Source organism: Fundulus heteroclitus, chromosome 19, assembly GCF_011125445.2.
Source record: "Fundulus heteroclitus isolate FHET01 chromosome 19, MU-UCD_Fhet_4.1, whole genome shotgun sequence".
Classification (NCBI taxonomy): domain Eukaryota; kingdom Metazoa; phylum Chordata; class Actinopteri; order Cyprinodontiformes; family Fundulidae; genus Fundulus; species Fundulus heteroclitus.
Window position 1 is genome coordinate 31,330,793 of NC_046379.1, and position 17,221 is coordinate 31,348,013.

General features: G+C 42.7%; 1 protein-coding gene across 4 annotated transcripts in view; it reads right to left on the bottom strand.

Moving 5' to 3' along the window:
* The window catches only part of kiaa0586 (KIAA0586 ortholog), a 58,840-nt gene that overhangs the window by 16,291 nt on the left and 25,328 nt on the right, over nt 1-17,221 (bottom strand). The window contains exons 8-21 of one of the 4 annotated variants that reach the window (XM_036151071.1): nt 11,245-11,401; nt 10,532-11,034; nt 7,723-7,795; nt 7,267-7,455; nt 6,979-7,186; nt 6,719-6,895; nt 5,428-5,546; nt 3,113-3,253; nt 2,537-2,721; nt 2,330-2,454; nt 2,054-2,250; nt 1,825-1,981; nt 1,063-1,222; nt 734-990 (exon numbers count right to left, since the gene is read on the bottom strand). In XM_036151071.1, the coding sequence (XP_036006964.1) occupies nt 734-990; nt 1,063-1,222; nt 1,825-1,981; nt 2,054-2,250; nt 2,330-2,454; nt 2,537-2,721; nt 3,113-3,253; nt 5,428-5,546; nt 6,719-6,895; nt 6,979-7,186; nt 7,267-7,455; nt 7,723-7,795; nt 10,532-11,034; nt 11,245-11,401 (2,648 nt within the window). Of the gene's footprint in view, nt 1-733; nt 991-1,062; nt 1,223-1,824; nt 1,982-2,053; nt 2,251-2,329; nt 2,455-2,536; nt 2,722-3,112; nt 3,254-5,427; nt 5,547-6,718; nt 6,896-6,978; nt 7,187-7,266; nt 7,456-7,722; nt 7,796-10,531; nt 11,038-11,244; nt 11,402-17,221 lie in introns of all 4 variants that reach the window. The other 3 variants (XM_036151069.1, XM_036151070.1, XM_036151068.1) reach the window with 3 other exon arrangements.

Genomic DNA, 17,221 nt, shown 5'->3' on the forward strand with positions numbered 1-17,221 from the left:
TGACGCTGACCATGCTGGACAGATGGTTCAGTGTGACGTTTAAAAGACACTGACTGCTCTGTACACTCTTCCTGTTATTGTAGCTAAACAACGCAACCTTTCTCCGGGCATGCAGGGGTAATGAGCAAGACCCATATAGTCCTCGACGCGGCTGACCCGGGTTCGATTCCGGCCCGGGTTTGTAAAGGTTCTTTACCGCATGTCCTCCCCCTCTCTCAGACCCCCTTTCCTATCAGTGTACTAAAAAAAAAAGAGACACTAGGGCCACAAAAATATAAAAAAAAAATACACACACCTTTCTCCAGATGCCATGTAGACAGCTGCTAATTTCAATCACTCATGAGCACACAGGTGTTTGAACTCACCGTCATTCATCAGAGGCAACAGTGTGGGTCAGGTGGGAACTAGCAACAGGACACTGATCTCAAGCAAAAATAAAAACTGCTGTTGAAAGTTTTCCTGAACGGCCTCCTTAAAGCCTGACTGAAAATGTAAGGTCTGTGTCTAAAAGCTGTTTCTTAGCTAGAAGACCAACTAATGCTGTGAAGGCCAACATTTCTGATAGGAAGAGTGGACAAATAGCGTGTTATATATATATATATATATATATATATATATATATATATATATATATATATATATATATGAGTCCAAATAGGGAGGAGCCAACTGAATTTTGAGAGGTTCTAGAAGTAAGTTGCTGAAAAAGGAAACGTGATGCTGCTGCTCATACCTGTCAGAGGGGCCAGCTGGTTGACAGGGATGAGCAGCTCTCCCTCTGAGATGTGTTTCAGTGCACCTTCAGTCTCCGCTGTTACGGTGCTGCTGCGGCTGGGGCTGCTGCTGATGCTGCTGCTGCTGGAGCTAGTGGCTTCTGAAAGGCTGGGAGGGAGAGCAGGATCGGGTCGTGCCAGAGGAGGCTCGGGTTGAGCAGGAGGAGGAAGAGGAGGGCTGCTGACAGGAGGCTCCTCCTTTTCTGTGGACATCACCCTGACGGAGAGCAGCAGTTAGTATTTAATGAGCCATGAAATCTGAAACGCTTCCCGACCCGTATGTGCGTACAGAGGATGTTTCTGTGACTCCAGCTGTTCCTCTGAGTTTTCCTCATCCAGTGGAAGTTCAGGGTCCCCGTATATGGGTGGAGGCGGAGCTTGATGAACCCCTGGGGGGCTTTCTTCAGGACCATGGGGCTCCGGTGTGGTGGTCGGCGTGGCTACAGGTTCTGGGGTCACAGGGGGAGAAAAATACATTATTAGATAACTATAACCTATGAAACTGATATCAGACATGACTGAATCCAAATTTAACCAGACCAAGATCCTGTTATAAAGCAAAAATAAGCAGACTAGGTGGAGATAAAAAGGCTGTCATCAGGGTATGATCCGACTTTAATGGATAATAAAGAGATTAAAGAAAAGCAGATTATACACAGGATTGTAGGTCGTAGTCTCCTACGACCTACGCTGGTCATAGGAGACTAAAGGTTCCCACATGCCTGCGCAGAGTTCACAGAGACTGAAGGCGGACTCCTCCAGGACAGGTAAGCACAGAGCTGTGTATGCGGCCTCCCTCTATAAACTGCTCGGTGATAAGAACTCTTTGCATCAAACTGTTTTAGATACAACTTTGAGCTTGATACACTGAGCTGCTCCAAGCTGGCAGTCGGAGGATGTGTGCCGTTTTTTACTCATTTTCACCAGGGGAACAACAGATGGATCTGTTTGTATGTATCTAACCAGTTACCAAGTACATTTGATGCTATCTCGGTATTTTGCACCTAAAGTGGAAGTTGAAAATTGCTATTAAAATGGACTGCTGGTAGACCTGGTGCTGTGATTGGCTGAGGAGATCCCTGAGTAACTGGGCTGGATGGTTTGGATGGAGGCGGAGTGGCTGCTGGTGTGGTCTCTCTGCTGAGCTGGGCCACGCCGGGCTGTGGTGTCTGTGCTGGAGTGGGAACCAGTGGAGCCAGATTTTCCTGCTGCACAATTGTGAAACATGGAGATGAAACAGAAGCTTACAGATCATCAGGGAGCAGAGGGGTCTTCTGTACCTCCTTATCTTCACCCGGTTCTGATTTTGGTTCTTCCAGTCCTGGTTCTGGAGCTGGATCTGTTGCATTCGTCCGGCACAGCATCTGGGCCACGGTTTCGGTTAGAACTTCATTAACCAACTGCCTAATTAATGCTGAGTCCACAGACACGTTGGAGTCTACGAAGAGCTGCAGACCTCCACCTCCTGCTGTTTCCACTGCAGACAAGACAGAGACGAGGTGAAGATAAGAAGTTCATCAGAAGCTTGGAAAGACACTGAAGTCTGTCTGACTAACCAATATCTGATGTTAGGCTTCGCTCCTCGAGCTCTGATTGGTCGGTAGACTCATTCTGGGCGGGGTCAGACAGAGGTGGGCGATACATGTCAGCAATCATCCTGGACATCAACTGCTGCTCCACCCTAAGCAAGACCAACAGGAGCGGCGTCAGACAGAGAAGCAGCAGCAGCAGTAGCGGCTTGAGAAGTCCAGAATGGGCCTCACCATTCCACCAGCCGGTTCTCCAGCATGTCGTGAGGCTGGCTGCGGGCCATCCCAGGATTCACTATGTCGTCACAGCGGGAGGAGGGGACTTCAGGTGGAAAGGCTGGACTGTGGTACTGCACTGGAGCTGGGGACGGGCTTCCCTCTAACACCACGGCCTCCTCTCCCACCTCACTTTTCTCCTCCTAAACAGTGATCAGTAAAGCAGAGCAGAGTAAAACGCTTTCTCAAAGTGATTCAATCGTATCCAAAAGTCTCTGAGTCTTCAGAGTTTTACAATCTTCACACTCAAATGTTCTGGCACGCGTGTTTTTTTTTTTTTTTTCTTACAGAGGATACCTTCAGCTATAACAGCTGGATAGGGTTGCCATGGTGAGTTAATGTATCTATGGATGATAGCTGTTCACTAAAGTCTGTTCTCCAGACAAGGATGCACCTGATGAGCTGGCAGGCAGCCCTCATTATACCTGTCCTTTTACCTAGGCCTACTCAGTGTGCACCAGTGTGCTAATGTGTCCGTGTCCAGCAGGGGGAGCTGCTGATTCACTAACAATATCAGGAAGGAAAGCTGGTTACCTGGTGTACATCAGTGACTGAAAGAAAGTTATTTCCAGGGAAGGTGTTTTCTTCGTCCTCATTTTCTTTCAGAGGTTCTGCTGCTATGATCTTGATGACACGTGATGGAGAAGATGGGGGCTTTTCTGTAACCAGCTGCTTCTGTCAACATTAAAAACACCAGAGTGAGCCCCCACAGCTAACTCAAATATGTGTTCATGAATTTACCAACAGACATCAGCAAGAGGAAAGCTTCGTATAAAAGTAGAGATGTGTTCTTTGGAGTGAAGGATTATCCCTCTATGTGTGGTAATGCTTTCGCAATGAATGAATGGATGGATGGATGTATATATGAATGTGTAAATATGTATATATGAATGTGTAAATATGTATGTATGTATGTATGTATGTATGTATGTATGTATGTATGTATGTATGTATGTATGTATGTATGTATGTATGTATGTAGGAAGCCTCATTGCCATCACCCTAATCTCCAGCTCCATCCATAGATTCTCCATCAGAGTCAAGTTGGATCTCTGGCTGGGCCACTCAAAAAAGATGAAATTACTTCTAGTCAGAAGAAACATGTTGGTCACATTAAAAGGGATGAATAATTTGGGGGGTTACAGTACCTTACTGTTATGACCTGTAAAAATGTGCTTTGGAAATTTTTTTCTTGTCAATCTCCAAAAAGACTGAAGAGGACACAAAAACCAAGAAAAAAAAGCCAGCTTCTGGACAAGTTCTTCTTTGTTGAAATGTTTGGCCTCTTCTCTAAGCGACTTCTTCAGTCTGAGTAGTTTCAGATAAACTCATCCTTATCAGCGGAGCCTTCACTTAGTGGATTAACAAGTCTAACTGTGACGATCAAAACTGGTTGATCACATGCAAAAGAGGACCATCAGCCTACCAACCGATGGATGGTGCTCTGGTGGCTGCTTATTGTTCTCAGAGGACTGAGTCACGCTCCCAGTAACAGCTTTAAAAAAGGGGGACAATCGGACCTGGAGGCCTCCACCCGGGTTTAAAGAGCCATAATGGAGGGTTGCTCTTCACAAATATGGCTCCTTTACTCCTCTGTCAAACCAACGTTCCTCTCTGTCCAGGATGAGAACATCTGCATCCATAAAAGAGAGACAGCTGGCCTGCAGATGAGTGGAAACCTTCAAATCTTGGCCTGATGATGCTGCTCTTCTGTGCTGGGCCATCCTTTAGGCCGATGGCTGATTTGTTTTGCTGATGTAGAACTGCTCCCAGTCCTCCTGGCACTGAACATCTTTCACAACATTGCTCTGTTTGTAACAGAGAACCAGTTCTATGGGGTGAAGCCTGATGTGATTTGGGGTTTGAAAGCCACTGGGACGTCATGTTTAGAAAAGAAACGTCTCAGTTTCTCTGAAATCTCCACAGCATAGGGGATGACTGGTCTTGGTTTGGGGTCCTTCCTTTTCACCTGATGGCTGGCTGGAGTGCTGTTTGGGTTTCTTGTCTGCTTTCAGGAAAGCCCAGTCAGGATAACCACATTTCTCTAGGGCCGTCTTGTGTGTGATTTCTTCTTCTGTCTGACTTCTGAGTTTATGGGGACGTTGTCTGCTTTGTGATACACAGTCCTGACGACTCCTCATTTGTGCTCCAGTCAAACTGCAACTACTGGTTTGTGTAGGAGGGTTTTTGTGGTACATGTCAGTTTCTAAATGTCCATCTGAGACTGAGATGCCACAGTCCAGGAAAGCCAACCTTCCTATGACTGTCCAGATCTATTCAACTTTCTTTCTTTTTTTATCCTTCTACCTGGATTATTGAGATGGATCAGGGCATGAAGAGGACACCTTTATCTAGTTGCTATGGCCATGTGAAAGTTGCTTCCTCTGTGTGATGTTGCATTCTCTCAGACAAACATCTGCTCTTAACTCTTGGACCAGAACGCAATATATCACCCTGATGCAATAGGTGATAATGCACACCCTATCTCACCATGTTACCCATCTTATTATCTGCTGCGAGGTTTCTTTGTCTGTTTTAGTATTTTATATATTTAATTTCATGTACATTGGGTAACATATTTGAAAATGTAATTACCACATTAAGAAAACAAAAAAGTGACATTTTTAATGGAAATTTTATATATATATATATATATATATATATATATATATATATATATATATATATATATAAATGAGCCACTGTCACAATAGCCTTTAAACCGTTGCTTGTGAATACAGGGAATGATTTTCAATCTTTAATTTGTCAGAACTGTCGTAAATGTTTATGTCATTTAGGCTGCTTAAAGAAGCCAGCGTGAGCAGTATGAGACTTGCGATGTGGTTCACCTGTTGATCATTGGCTCTGTCGTTCATATCCACCTCACTGGCTGACAGAGAGGCAGGAAGTACTGATGCCCTGTCCTGAGCCCGCTCACCCCTGGAGGAGCAGTCCATCCTGGGAAGACCTGCAAACGCAAACATTCATAAGTTAATTCGTTTTTTACGTGCACATCATTCAATAAAAAAAAAAAACTCTTCTATTTTACATGTCAATTTTACATGTCAATTACATCAATGTACGCACTATGAAAGGTAAATGTTTCTTTTTGAAAATGACTGCCGGAAAGAAATCTTATTTCACACCCATTCAGCTACTGGGGTGGGAGTGAAGGCTTTAAGCCAGAGTGTGGAAATCCCATGTGAGAGTCCTTTCTATGTAGTATCTTGATCTTTATACCAGGTCAAAGCCCTGGAGAGTGTCCAGGTGGAGCAACACATGTTTAAATAATATCAACCAGTGTTGAACAAAAACACACTACAGTTCTAATCCTAACATTAATATTACTTTAAATAATTCAGTCTCAAAGGAGGAGACAGATGAACGCAATCCACTCTTCCTGCACCTCAACTAAACATCTCAAAAAGACGATCAAAAACAGCACCCATCCTCAGTTGGAGCAACTGCAACTGAGGACAGAAGACGTCTTCCTGAAAGGGCAGATCTGAAGAAACGGAAGGCAAAACACCGACATGGACAGCATTTAAGAAGCTGGGGCTGACTTCTTAGATAAAATATCAATAAAATACAAATACACAGGTCTCTTTTCAAATATACGCCTTTCCTTCACATGACAGCTATGTCACCGCCATGTGACATAGCTTTCCAGACTGATCAGAGTTCTACCAGTCAATGATTTTTATATTTAATGATAAAAGTTTTAATATTAATTCTCTGCAGATATTTCGACAAAAGTCATGCTTTAAATGCAAAAGGTAGTGTGTAGGAGGTCCCCTGTCTTTAGGCAGCTGATTTGGATTCATGGATGGATGGATGGATGGATGGATGGATGGATGGATGGAGTGAAAGAAAGATGGATGGACGGACAGGCAGATTGGATGGATACAATTTGAATAAAATTTTCTAGAAGAGGAAAATGTCAAATATTTTTCCAGACTGCAGGAAACCTGAAAACATCAAGTTTTTAAATATATAGACACTTCTGCCCCTCCACTCTCATCTACTCAGCCTTCAGGTTGTATTGGATCATTTAAAAATGATTGAAATGTGTGTTTTGTACAGTGAATAAAATCCTGATGAAGATGATGTGTGAGTGCAGATGTTTGTTAGTCTACTGACGCAGAGGAATAGCCATGGCAGCAGTGGGACTCTTGGCGCGATTCGCTGTAGGTTGAACAGACTCATGGAAGGATAGGTCGGAGGGGCCCAAGGCGTAGTGTTGGGAAAGTTGTCCAGCTGACAAACTGGGGAGAGGAGTGAAGCTGGTCTGAGTCTTACAGGACTTCAGCCTTACACCTGGCAGGAGACACAGATCGCATGTCAATCAGAAAAAGAAACACCCTCTACAAACGAACGTAGGAGCTTAGATTTTTCCTCGCCTCTGATGCTTTCCACCAATCGGGGGCGTTGCTTCCTGCCAAGAGGGGACACCGGAGAGCTGAACCGAGGGTATGGGCTCCTCTTCAGGGTTCGTCTCTGACCTTCATAAGGGAGTTTGCCATACAGACGAGTCAGATACTGCTCTCCGTCCATGTCCTCCTGCTGGCTGCCCATCAGGTTACCTGAGACTCTACCAGGCTCTGGCTCCTGCACACAAATCAGTGATAAAGTTATTACTAGTGTTTCACTGACTAAAATTATTTACTGTTTGCAGAATGAGGTCTGACCATTTTGTGTCCAGAAACTTGGCCTCTGCTTCCTCTTCCCATTACTGGCTTATTAATCACTCCTTTGGGGATGATCGTTGGCTTCCCTCTACCTGGAGATCTTGGTCGTGACTTCACTGCATTTGCTCCTCTGCCCAGAGTGGCCTTTCCTGCAGGTTTCTCACCCTGAAGAGGTCGAGGATGATCCTGCTTAATTGTAAACCAGAAAAATAATGATGGAGGGTGTCCAAAATCTTGTATGGCGTGCATTTGCATTGAGCCAATCTAATACTTTAAAATAAAATGCCTTAAAAAAGTTCATTTTGTATTGTTCTGAAAAACCTAGCAAAATTTCAAGTAGTGTTTATACGTTTATAAGGCTCTGTAAAACAAAAAAGAAAAACAACAGAGAAGTCAATGATGCAGATCAGAATTGATCGTGGATTTTGAATGTTTTGGGACCTGCTCGGTACTCACCTGAACGTCTCTGGTTAACGTGTTGATCCAGGCATCCACTGTCTTCTTTATCCGCACGTCTTCAGATAGGTCTCTGCAGAGGGAAAAAAAGCAAACTTTAAATGTTCCTCTGCTTATCTTACAACGGTTTCTGAGGAACATGCAGCAGTAGGCCTACAGATGCAGTTTGTTTCTTGTACAAACGCAATCAAGCTCGCATCGACATACAGGGCTATTAATGAAAATACTTGACCTTAGCTGGGTAGTTTTATTACAACAGCCTACTCATCTACTTCATAGGCATATAGTTAAACAATTAGTTATCTGCAAATAAAAGGATAAGAATTTCAATTTATCACAATAACGCTAACCATTCTTCACCAGTGAGGGACTCTGAAACAAAAAGAAGACTCCACACAACTTTGCCTTCAGATGCATACCTAGCAGTTCCCAGTACAGCTCTAGAACTGCTTGGTCTCCTTCACCTCATCCCAACTTATACTGGTTAGAACTTTTAGGAAGTCAGAGCAGATATTACAGGCCTGCTGTGATTACACAGTGTTCTCCACCCTTCATCCACTGGCCTGAATACATTTACTGCCATGTAACATCATACTAGCCTCGTGAGACCATCCTGATCTCGCGAGCTTTCAAGGTTTCACTCGCAGATCAGTCTGGCTACTCTCCGTTAAAGAAAATTTGGAGCCGTTCACCAAACGAACGTCCAATCAGCGTTGGCTTTGAGGCGGGTTGAGGTGTGATGCAACGAGAAGCGCGACAGTTCAGTCTAAAGAACATGGCGGCTTCAGCCGATGAAACTAGCGTTAGCGTGGCTATCGAGCAAGTTTTATCGGAATTACAGAGTATTTCTTTGCTGAGCTAACGAGCCTTTACCTGCAGCAGCAAGAGTAGCTTGGCTTGTGGTTGTGTTTTTGTCGTCGCTCGTAACAGAGCAACGACGAATCTGATTGGTTTATTTGGCCCGTCTATCACCAACATAGGCCAATCAGCTAACCAGTATTTTCGCCCCTTCCCAAAATAACTTCAACGGAAGGTTTCCAGATGGATATGCGGAGCAAATCTATCTGGCGGAGTCAGGTAAACATCATACATCAGTTTTTGGGAGAACTTGTATGTGCTTACCAAGACCTTTCGCACATTCAGCAACAATAAGCTGACTAGAAAGTCCAGTTTGCTTCAGGAAACTGAACGGACCGGTCATCTTTTATCGGTGGCTCACTTGGTTGATCACCAGCTTTCTGATCGAGCAGCAGCAACAGCTGAAACTAGGGAACATTCTCTGCCGCACATGAATTTGCACCGGTGTTCTCCAGAGGTGTGTTCTCTCCTTCTTCCTCTACACAGATAACTACACCTCACTGGATCTGTCTGCGAGACTCCTGAAGTTTGACGATGACACCACTATCATTGGTCTGATCCAGCACAGTGATCAGTCTGCAGACATACTGGATGTGGTTCTGATCACTGGTGCGGCCAGAGCCACCTTCAGCTTAACCCTCTCAAGACAGTGGAGATGATGGTGGACTTCCAGAGGACACCTCCCACAGTGCCTCCCCTTATCAACACTGTGTCTACTGTGGATCACTTCCAGAACCACCCTTATTTGGGACCTGAGCTGGTCCTCACATATAGACACTGTTTGGAAGAGGCCTCAGCAGAGACTGTACTTGCTCTGGAAACCTTCAACAGAACCTGCTGGTCATCTAACAGGAGGAAACTGTCCCATCGCTAACGCAAGAAGACAGGGTGCCCCTCTTATCGATCTACAAGCTGAATTGAAATTTCAACTTATGTTTGGATTTCAGTTGGACAACTTCACAGTTTGAACTCTGGTGATAAGGATAGAATATTTAAGCAAGGAAAAGTATTTCTAGTGGGCAAATTTGTCAGAATAGGGCAAATAATATATAGATTTTATCAATAGTTTATTTATAACTTTGTAGTCTTTTGTATATTATCTGATTGGTTTAAATCAGATACTTCATCTTCTCTTTCTATTGAAAAATTACAGTTAAGACAGGTAAATCTGTTTAATTAATACAGCTCTTTGCAGTTATTTAATTTAAATTTCTTTGATAAAAATCTAAAATGAATCAGCACACACAGACTGAAAAACTGTCACAAGTTTCTGTAAAAAAATTCCTGCTCAAGAAAAAAAATGTATGCATGTGGAAATAAATCTCTGCATCAATGTCTGACATTTATCAGTGTTCCATACTGCTGCCCCCGTCTGGATCGTAACTTTGTCATCAGAATCACAGAACTGGCTGCCAAATAAAATGTGGAAAAAAAGGCAACAGGTGTTGTAATCTTCTCCTTTTTATTAACCGTCTTCGCCGTGTCCTACTATCACAAACCACTGTGTAACTGCATTGTTCCTACAGTAAAAACAAGTTTCTTCTACATGTCTAACTCCTTCTGATCTTGCCTCTTGCACTTCTCTCAAGTCTATTGGTCTGTTCATGCAGAGCCTCCTCATGACAACACAACCACACCAAACTCAAACCTTGTCATCACAGCACATCTTCATCTATAAGGCAGCACGGTGACGTAGTTCTAAGCACTGCTGACTTATTAAGAAGGTCCTGGGTTTGAATCCCCCGGGAGCCTTTCTACATGGAGTTTGATACTCTCACCGTGTACGTATTGTAACCTGTCTAGGATGTATTCTCAGCCACTGACACTTGGATACAGGCAGGTGTCCCCCAGTATGGATTAAGCGAGTACAGATCTGTTTAGAATTAGAAAGTCTACCTGTACAAAACAGCAGAATACACCACCATTTATGTATAGCATAAACATGCATCACCTGTTAGCAGCCAGGGCCTCCAGCTGGCAGTGCAGGATTTCTCCAGTCTTGGCTTTCAGTAGAGCTTCCAGGTTGTCCTCTAGAAGTTTCTTCCGTCTCCGGGCCTGACGGAGAACCTGACCCGCCTCTTCCAGCATAGAGGAATTGGCTCGAGGCCACTGCCTAGACTGACCACGGACTTCCTGAGAGTGACTGTGATGAGTTGATAAGGGTCCAGCTTGGGATGATGCTTGAATGGGCCTTGGATTCTGGGAACGGGGATGATTATGTTGGAACTGCATGTTCTCACGTGACTCTTTGTGTTGGACGGGGGACACCTCAAACTGGGGGTGGGTGTTTTGGGAATCGGTTTGTTGCAGACTGGACGGACGGGGATGACTTGGATCGGAGTTTGACAAGTAAACGTGCTTTTGCTTGGATTTTCTCTGTTGGGGCTCAGGCTGGCTTTGTTGGATCCGGGGGTAGTCTGGAGAAGGCAAGGGGAATTCTGGAGTATCTTTTTGCTGCTGAATGAAAGAAGGCCGTTCATAAAATTAACACCTGAAAAATGTCTCTTTTACCTGCACTTAGTCTTCTAAATCCACTAATTCTATAAGATGTCATTCATTCTGATCGTAATTTCACATCTTATTTTAGCCCAGCTGACAAACAGACACTGATGATTCTCTACCTATTTCTACAATCTTGCAAGTGGAGTTATATTGAAGACTCACGGTCAGCAGCATCTTTATCTCTGTCTTCAGACGCTCCATCTGCTTTAGCATATCACCGGCTCTCCTCACCGCTTCCTGAGTGTGATGTGCCAAAGACTGAGGGTGAATGTTTTCAGTCATATGATCAGCCAGACGGTCCTGGAGATAAATGTTGCCTCTGAAACAAAGATGTGACCCAAAATAAACAGAAGTAAAAGAATCTGAAACACATAGGATGAAGAAACTAATCACATGTATTCCTCAGGATTGATTTTGACCCATTCCACCCTAACTGTCTTTAAATCTCAAAGGTTGTGGAGTTCCTTTCCATGCACTCTGATCTTCAGTTCATTCTATAGCTTTTTAATTAGATACCACTCAGGACTAGCCCATTTTAGTAGTTTTACTGTTTTTCTCTGAAACCAATTCTTAGCAATGATTTTCGGACTATTGTCTTTCTTAGGAATCCTCACCTCATACCAACTTCATCTTTGGTTTTTATCAAGAATGTCCCGGCACATTTCTGCATTCATCCCTCTTTCAATTACACAAAGTCTGCCCTGTCAGTACCAAATGCTGTGAGACGACCTACACCACCATGTCTGTGGGTGAATACAATCCCTCCTCTAAACATGGTGTATACAACGGTATTCAAAGAGTTCAGCTCTGTCTTCATCTAACCAGACTATATTCTCCCAGTATTTCAATGAATTGTCAAAAAATTCTGCATTAAACTTTAAACAAGATTTAACATGCTGTCTTCAGCAGTGGAGTCTTACGCAGCAAGTGTTCATAGCGGCCACTGTGGTTGAGTGCATTACTTTTGCTTGGAAGCACAAAAACTGGTCTTGCTATTTCCAGCTCTTTCTGAAGCTTTAATGGTCCTTGACAACCATCCCAGAGATTATAATGGAACCTGGCCAGCCAGACTGATAATGTATAGCACTCTACATTCTACACATCATCAATTTGGCACTGCTCTTATCAAATGTGTTCGGGGAAAGGTGGAACATTCAACAGAACTTTCTTAGCTGATTGGATGAAGCGACACCAAGTCTCTGCCTACCAAAGGTTGATTTTAGCCAATGAAATCCAATGAAGCCTTCACATCAATGAACATGTGAGCAGCAGGTGTCATGAGAAACCACAAGTTAAGCTGGTCAAGCCACTTCTTGCTGTTCTTCTTTTAAATAAGAAATCATAGATTCTGACAAAACTCATGTGATAGCAGCAGCTACGCGCGCGCCCTTAGCTGGTCTTGCTTTCGTTGCACCAGTATGTCCCGCGTTAAACCCCAATACAGCAACGTGATTGGCCTGGATCGTTTTTGGTTCGGACACAACCTGCTTAAGCCGGAACGAGACAAGATGGATTCTCGTGTGTTTCTGAACGCACAAATACCACTAGAATTCATCTTGCAGGCAAGGTTATTTGTAATGTTGGAGAGAAAGATAAAATACATTTTTTTAAAATAAGTACAGGACTTTTTAAAGTGACTTCATTTATAGTGTAAAGTATCAGGCTACAATTTTCTGCAGTTAAATACAGGTTTGAAAAATGGCCTGAAGTGGTGATGTCAGGTGTGAAATTTTTGCTGAAAAGATGATACTCAAGTCAGTATCAGCTAGATGTTTTGCGGTCAAAAGCTATGCTTCTTTAGGATTTTTGAGGTTGAGGCTTGGTTTTAGGGAGGTGCATTTCTGAATAAGGTCAGACAGATGTCACAATGACAGCAGGGTGTGAGGGTTGTGTTGGACTAAAACATTTACCGTATTCATCTATCTGCAAACCTCTCACTGCAGTTTCAGCCTATATGCTGACGGTCTTGGGTATTAGTAAGAGTTTAAGGTTAGTCTGTGAATGCATTGTGTGAATGTATGTGCAGAAAGAAGAACAGTTGAGTGTATGCTTGCATCTGTAAGATGAGTGGGGATAAAATGGCTACCGCTCCAGCCTCCTGCTCTGTCAAAAAGCTGCTCAATATGATTCCAAACAGCTGCTGCAGACAGTCTGCTTCTGCTGTTGCTAAGCAACACAACTGGTGGAGCACAGCCGTCACTGTTCACAAAGGGAAAGATGTTTATTTCCCGCTCCCGCCGCTCTGACGTCTTATGCTCCCTACTGCCACGTACTCCTCGGTCCTGTTTTCTATCAACCATCCTAAGAACGATCGGAAGACGGTTCACCAGAAGGTGTTTTGGTGTTTTAGAAAACACACGGTGATCTGAGGGAAGATATTTTAGACTTGTAATCATTCTCATAAGCCTAGTGCTCAGGGTTCATAATTTAATTTCTAAATTCCATGCTTTTCCACACTCAATTTCTACATTTATTTCTACTTTTTTAATAATATTCTAGATGTTTTGAGTAAAAAAATCCACAAATCTGAAACAACAATGCTTGAATTGGCTTCCATGATCCATTCCATTGTTTTGCTGTCATCTGGACTAATATAGAGCAGCCTGGCTTTAAATTATGTTACTCTTGTAGTTGCCAAGTAAGTTTCTGGATTTCTTTAAAGCACAGTTTGTGAACTTTACTATCTTTTTTGGCTTGTAAAATTCACAAGCTATAGCAGTTAAGTAGTAGAACATTTTAACAAGACCCAGTCAAAGAACCATAGGTCCACCCTGAGCTTAAAGTTGAAAAAAAAGTAAAATGGATCATTTTGGTTTTTTTTTCAATAAATGTTCATAACACACTGAGCAAGTCAAAAACCAAAATCTTCTAGGTTTGATGTGTAAAATCAAAGCTTAAAGTGGTGGTATTAAAACTATTTGCTGCTGTTCTAAATAGAAGACATCAATAAAGGAATTCAGTGATTCAAGCACTGTGTGAAGAAGTCTCTCCTAAAGTCCGACTGATCAGGATCAAGAAGACCCTTGCTTGAAAAACTTAAATATGAGACCAACCTGAAAACTAGGGATGCACCAATCAGGCCTAAGCCTATTCAGGATTGTCTGAGGTCTAACCCTCTGAGTTTGAATTAATCAAATATGTTTTCTAAGAAGAAAAAAAAGAAGAAAAAAAAGAAAATAATGCCATAGGCCTGAGGATTCATTTTAGAATTAACTGAAGTACGGGGGCACTGAATTCCTCCCTGGACCCTGGACTCTGGACTGATCAGAAGTCCTGAATGACTGCTATACTTCTGTTTTTGTATTAATACTACCATTTATTAATACACGACAGCTTGGGAACTGACAAGTAAGAATAGCTTCAGACCATCTAAAAAGACATTCAATGTACTCTGCGGTTTCTGCTGTGTAGACGCTTCAGTAGTAAACCCAAAATGATCCGTGCAAATCTTTGTTAACTGCAACCAGCAGCTAACATTATGTTTTTGGATTGGGGAAGGGGTTTAAAACGTGCACCTCATGTTCCTCCTTTGTTTGTTCTGCATAGGGTGTGAATACAGGAGGGAAAAACAGGCAACAAGCAGCAGGGCAAGGGGAGACTCGTATACCGGCAGAAGCGATGCAGAGAAAGGACAAAAGGTCAATTTCACAAACGCCTCAATTGTCAGTTATAAACATTCAGGGGAATATGTTCACAATGTGAGTGGGGGAGGGGACACAGTTAGGTCTCTAGGTGAAGGAACGTGGGGGTGGGGAGGGGGTGAGGAGGAGGATGCTCAGTAAATGGTGATGGCATTTGAAAAAAAAAAAAAGACCAGTCTGGGAGGAAGAATCAGACCCATCTTCACATTCAGTAGCTTTACTGGCAACAGCTACAAATTAGACTCCTCACCGCTGAGAGTAATGAATTAATTCAGCTCAGATTATACACAACACGTTCTCTGGCTCCCCGTTTCCGCAGCAAATTCCTGAATCAATTACGTTTGCAGTCAGGGAGTTGTAACCATGGCAACCACATCTTCCTCCACAGCAACAGCGGAGGAGGAGGGGTGAAAACTGCAGAGATGTACAGTCAGGAAAACACCGATTATAGTAAGCAGAACTGTATTCTAACGCTCTGTCTCCACATCCACGTTACAGCTCCAATCTGCACATCCCACATGAAGAAAAAAACATACATAGTTAGAGTTACAATATTTAAGCCGTTATTGGGAGTAAGAAAGTACATTTGAATTAAATTGATCAGGTTGTCCTATAATCAGCAACCAACCATATCCAATAGGGATTCATAAACTTCAAAATTTCCCTCAGAGCTTTCATCATATGAGAATATACTATACTGTCGTTATCTCCTGTCAATTCAAGCGCAGAATAAATTTGCATCCAAAAAACATACCTTACGCTTTGGCAAGTACATTTAAGGTTTTATCAATACATCACAGATGTGTGTCAGCATTTACTCAGACTGTTCATAGGTCCAGCTATCTTCATTAAAATACGGAGGATTACAGCGTGAACATGTTCAACTGATTTCAGGCTAACAGGAAGTCAGCAGGTCTCAAAGACGCTAAATATAAATGCGGACAGAAAGAAAGTGCAGCGTGGAATCTCTGTGCTACAGAAGAGCTGAGCCAGCAAACAGAAAACCATCACGTTAGACACCTCATCAACCAATCACATGGCAGCAGAACTGAAGCAAGATTTTGAGACTCTGTGAGCTGTTTCACGGAGCAATGGCTTTCTGCATCAGACCCACAGTCATGGGGAAACTGGATGCTTGACAGCAGCAGATACCTCGGAGAACTGCAACAGGATCAGTTCTACGGAAATACAATGTAGTAGCAATCCTGTAAGAATACCAGCAGCAGTGCAGGCTGTGCTGCTTCCAGCTGCACTGCGGCTCTTTCTTCCTGAGCAACAATTCACCTGAACTGTGTGCAGCAACTGATAGTTAAGGTGCCCTTGGCTCAGTGCTTCAGCTCATAGCATGCATGCTAATGTGCATGCACACTGAGTTGTGTGCAAAATGCTTTAATATTCTGGGGAAGTATCCTCCCAGAGCCTAATTTGTATGGATGCTTCCTTTCTGCATGGTGCAACAACTTGCTGTAAAGACACACATGGCATATTTTTAGCATACGCTTAGACATAACACAAGTAAAATAAAACATTCTTGTTAAATGTAGAATACCAGAAGAACGCCATGCAACAAACCGTTACATAGCTTTTCTGCAGCTTTAAAATCTTGTTTATACTAAAGATTGTGAATAGTAACTTTTCTGCATCATTAGACTCCTCCTAGAAAGATTCTCATCCTTTTAGAACCATGGCTCTCTAAATGTAGTAAGTGTACAACTGGTGGCACTCGTGATATTTTTGTATCAACAGAATTGATTAACCTTCTGACCTTATTAGAGACATTAAACCGATACCCCTAAAAGCTATGAAAAACTATTCGTCCTCTTTAAGAATTTGCTCTTTTCTACTCCGGTTTTAGATTACACAAATCCAGGTATAAGAGCAAGATAAACCGAGTAAGAATCTGTTTCCCAATGATGATTTTATTAACGGAAAAGAAGCTATCCAGACCAACTTAGCCATATGTGAAAGCATAATTGCTCTGCTTGTTATATGTATAATAAATTCTATTTATTTAAACTAAATTTTTGGTTCAGCTTCACTAATCAGACATCCTAGTCTGATTAGTAGAAGGCATGTGACATGAAGAAATCACTTAGAATCAGTCTGAGAGCATAAAGTAGGCTAAAGATCTCTAAGAATAAAAGTGGAAAGCCAAAACCATAACTGAATAAAAATAAGACAAACCTATGACATAAAAAAAGTCATCTTGATGAATTGGCGGTAGTAGTCTGATGGTCTGGGCTGCTTTGCTTCTTCAGGACCTTGACGACTTTCCATAATTTATGGAAGCGTGAATTAAACTCTCTACCCAAGAAAATTCTGACGTGCCAATGTCCGGCCATCAGTTTACACAGCAAGAAAATGATCCAAACAAACCAGCAAGTCCACTTCTGAATTTCCCCCAAAACAACAGAAAAAGGTATAGGAGTGGCTAAGTCAATGACTGGACTAAAGTCTAATTCAGGTGCAGTAACATGACGTGAAACAGATCACTAATG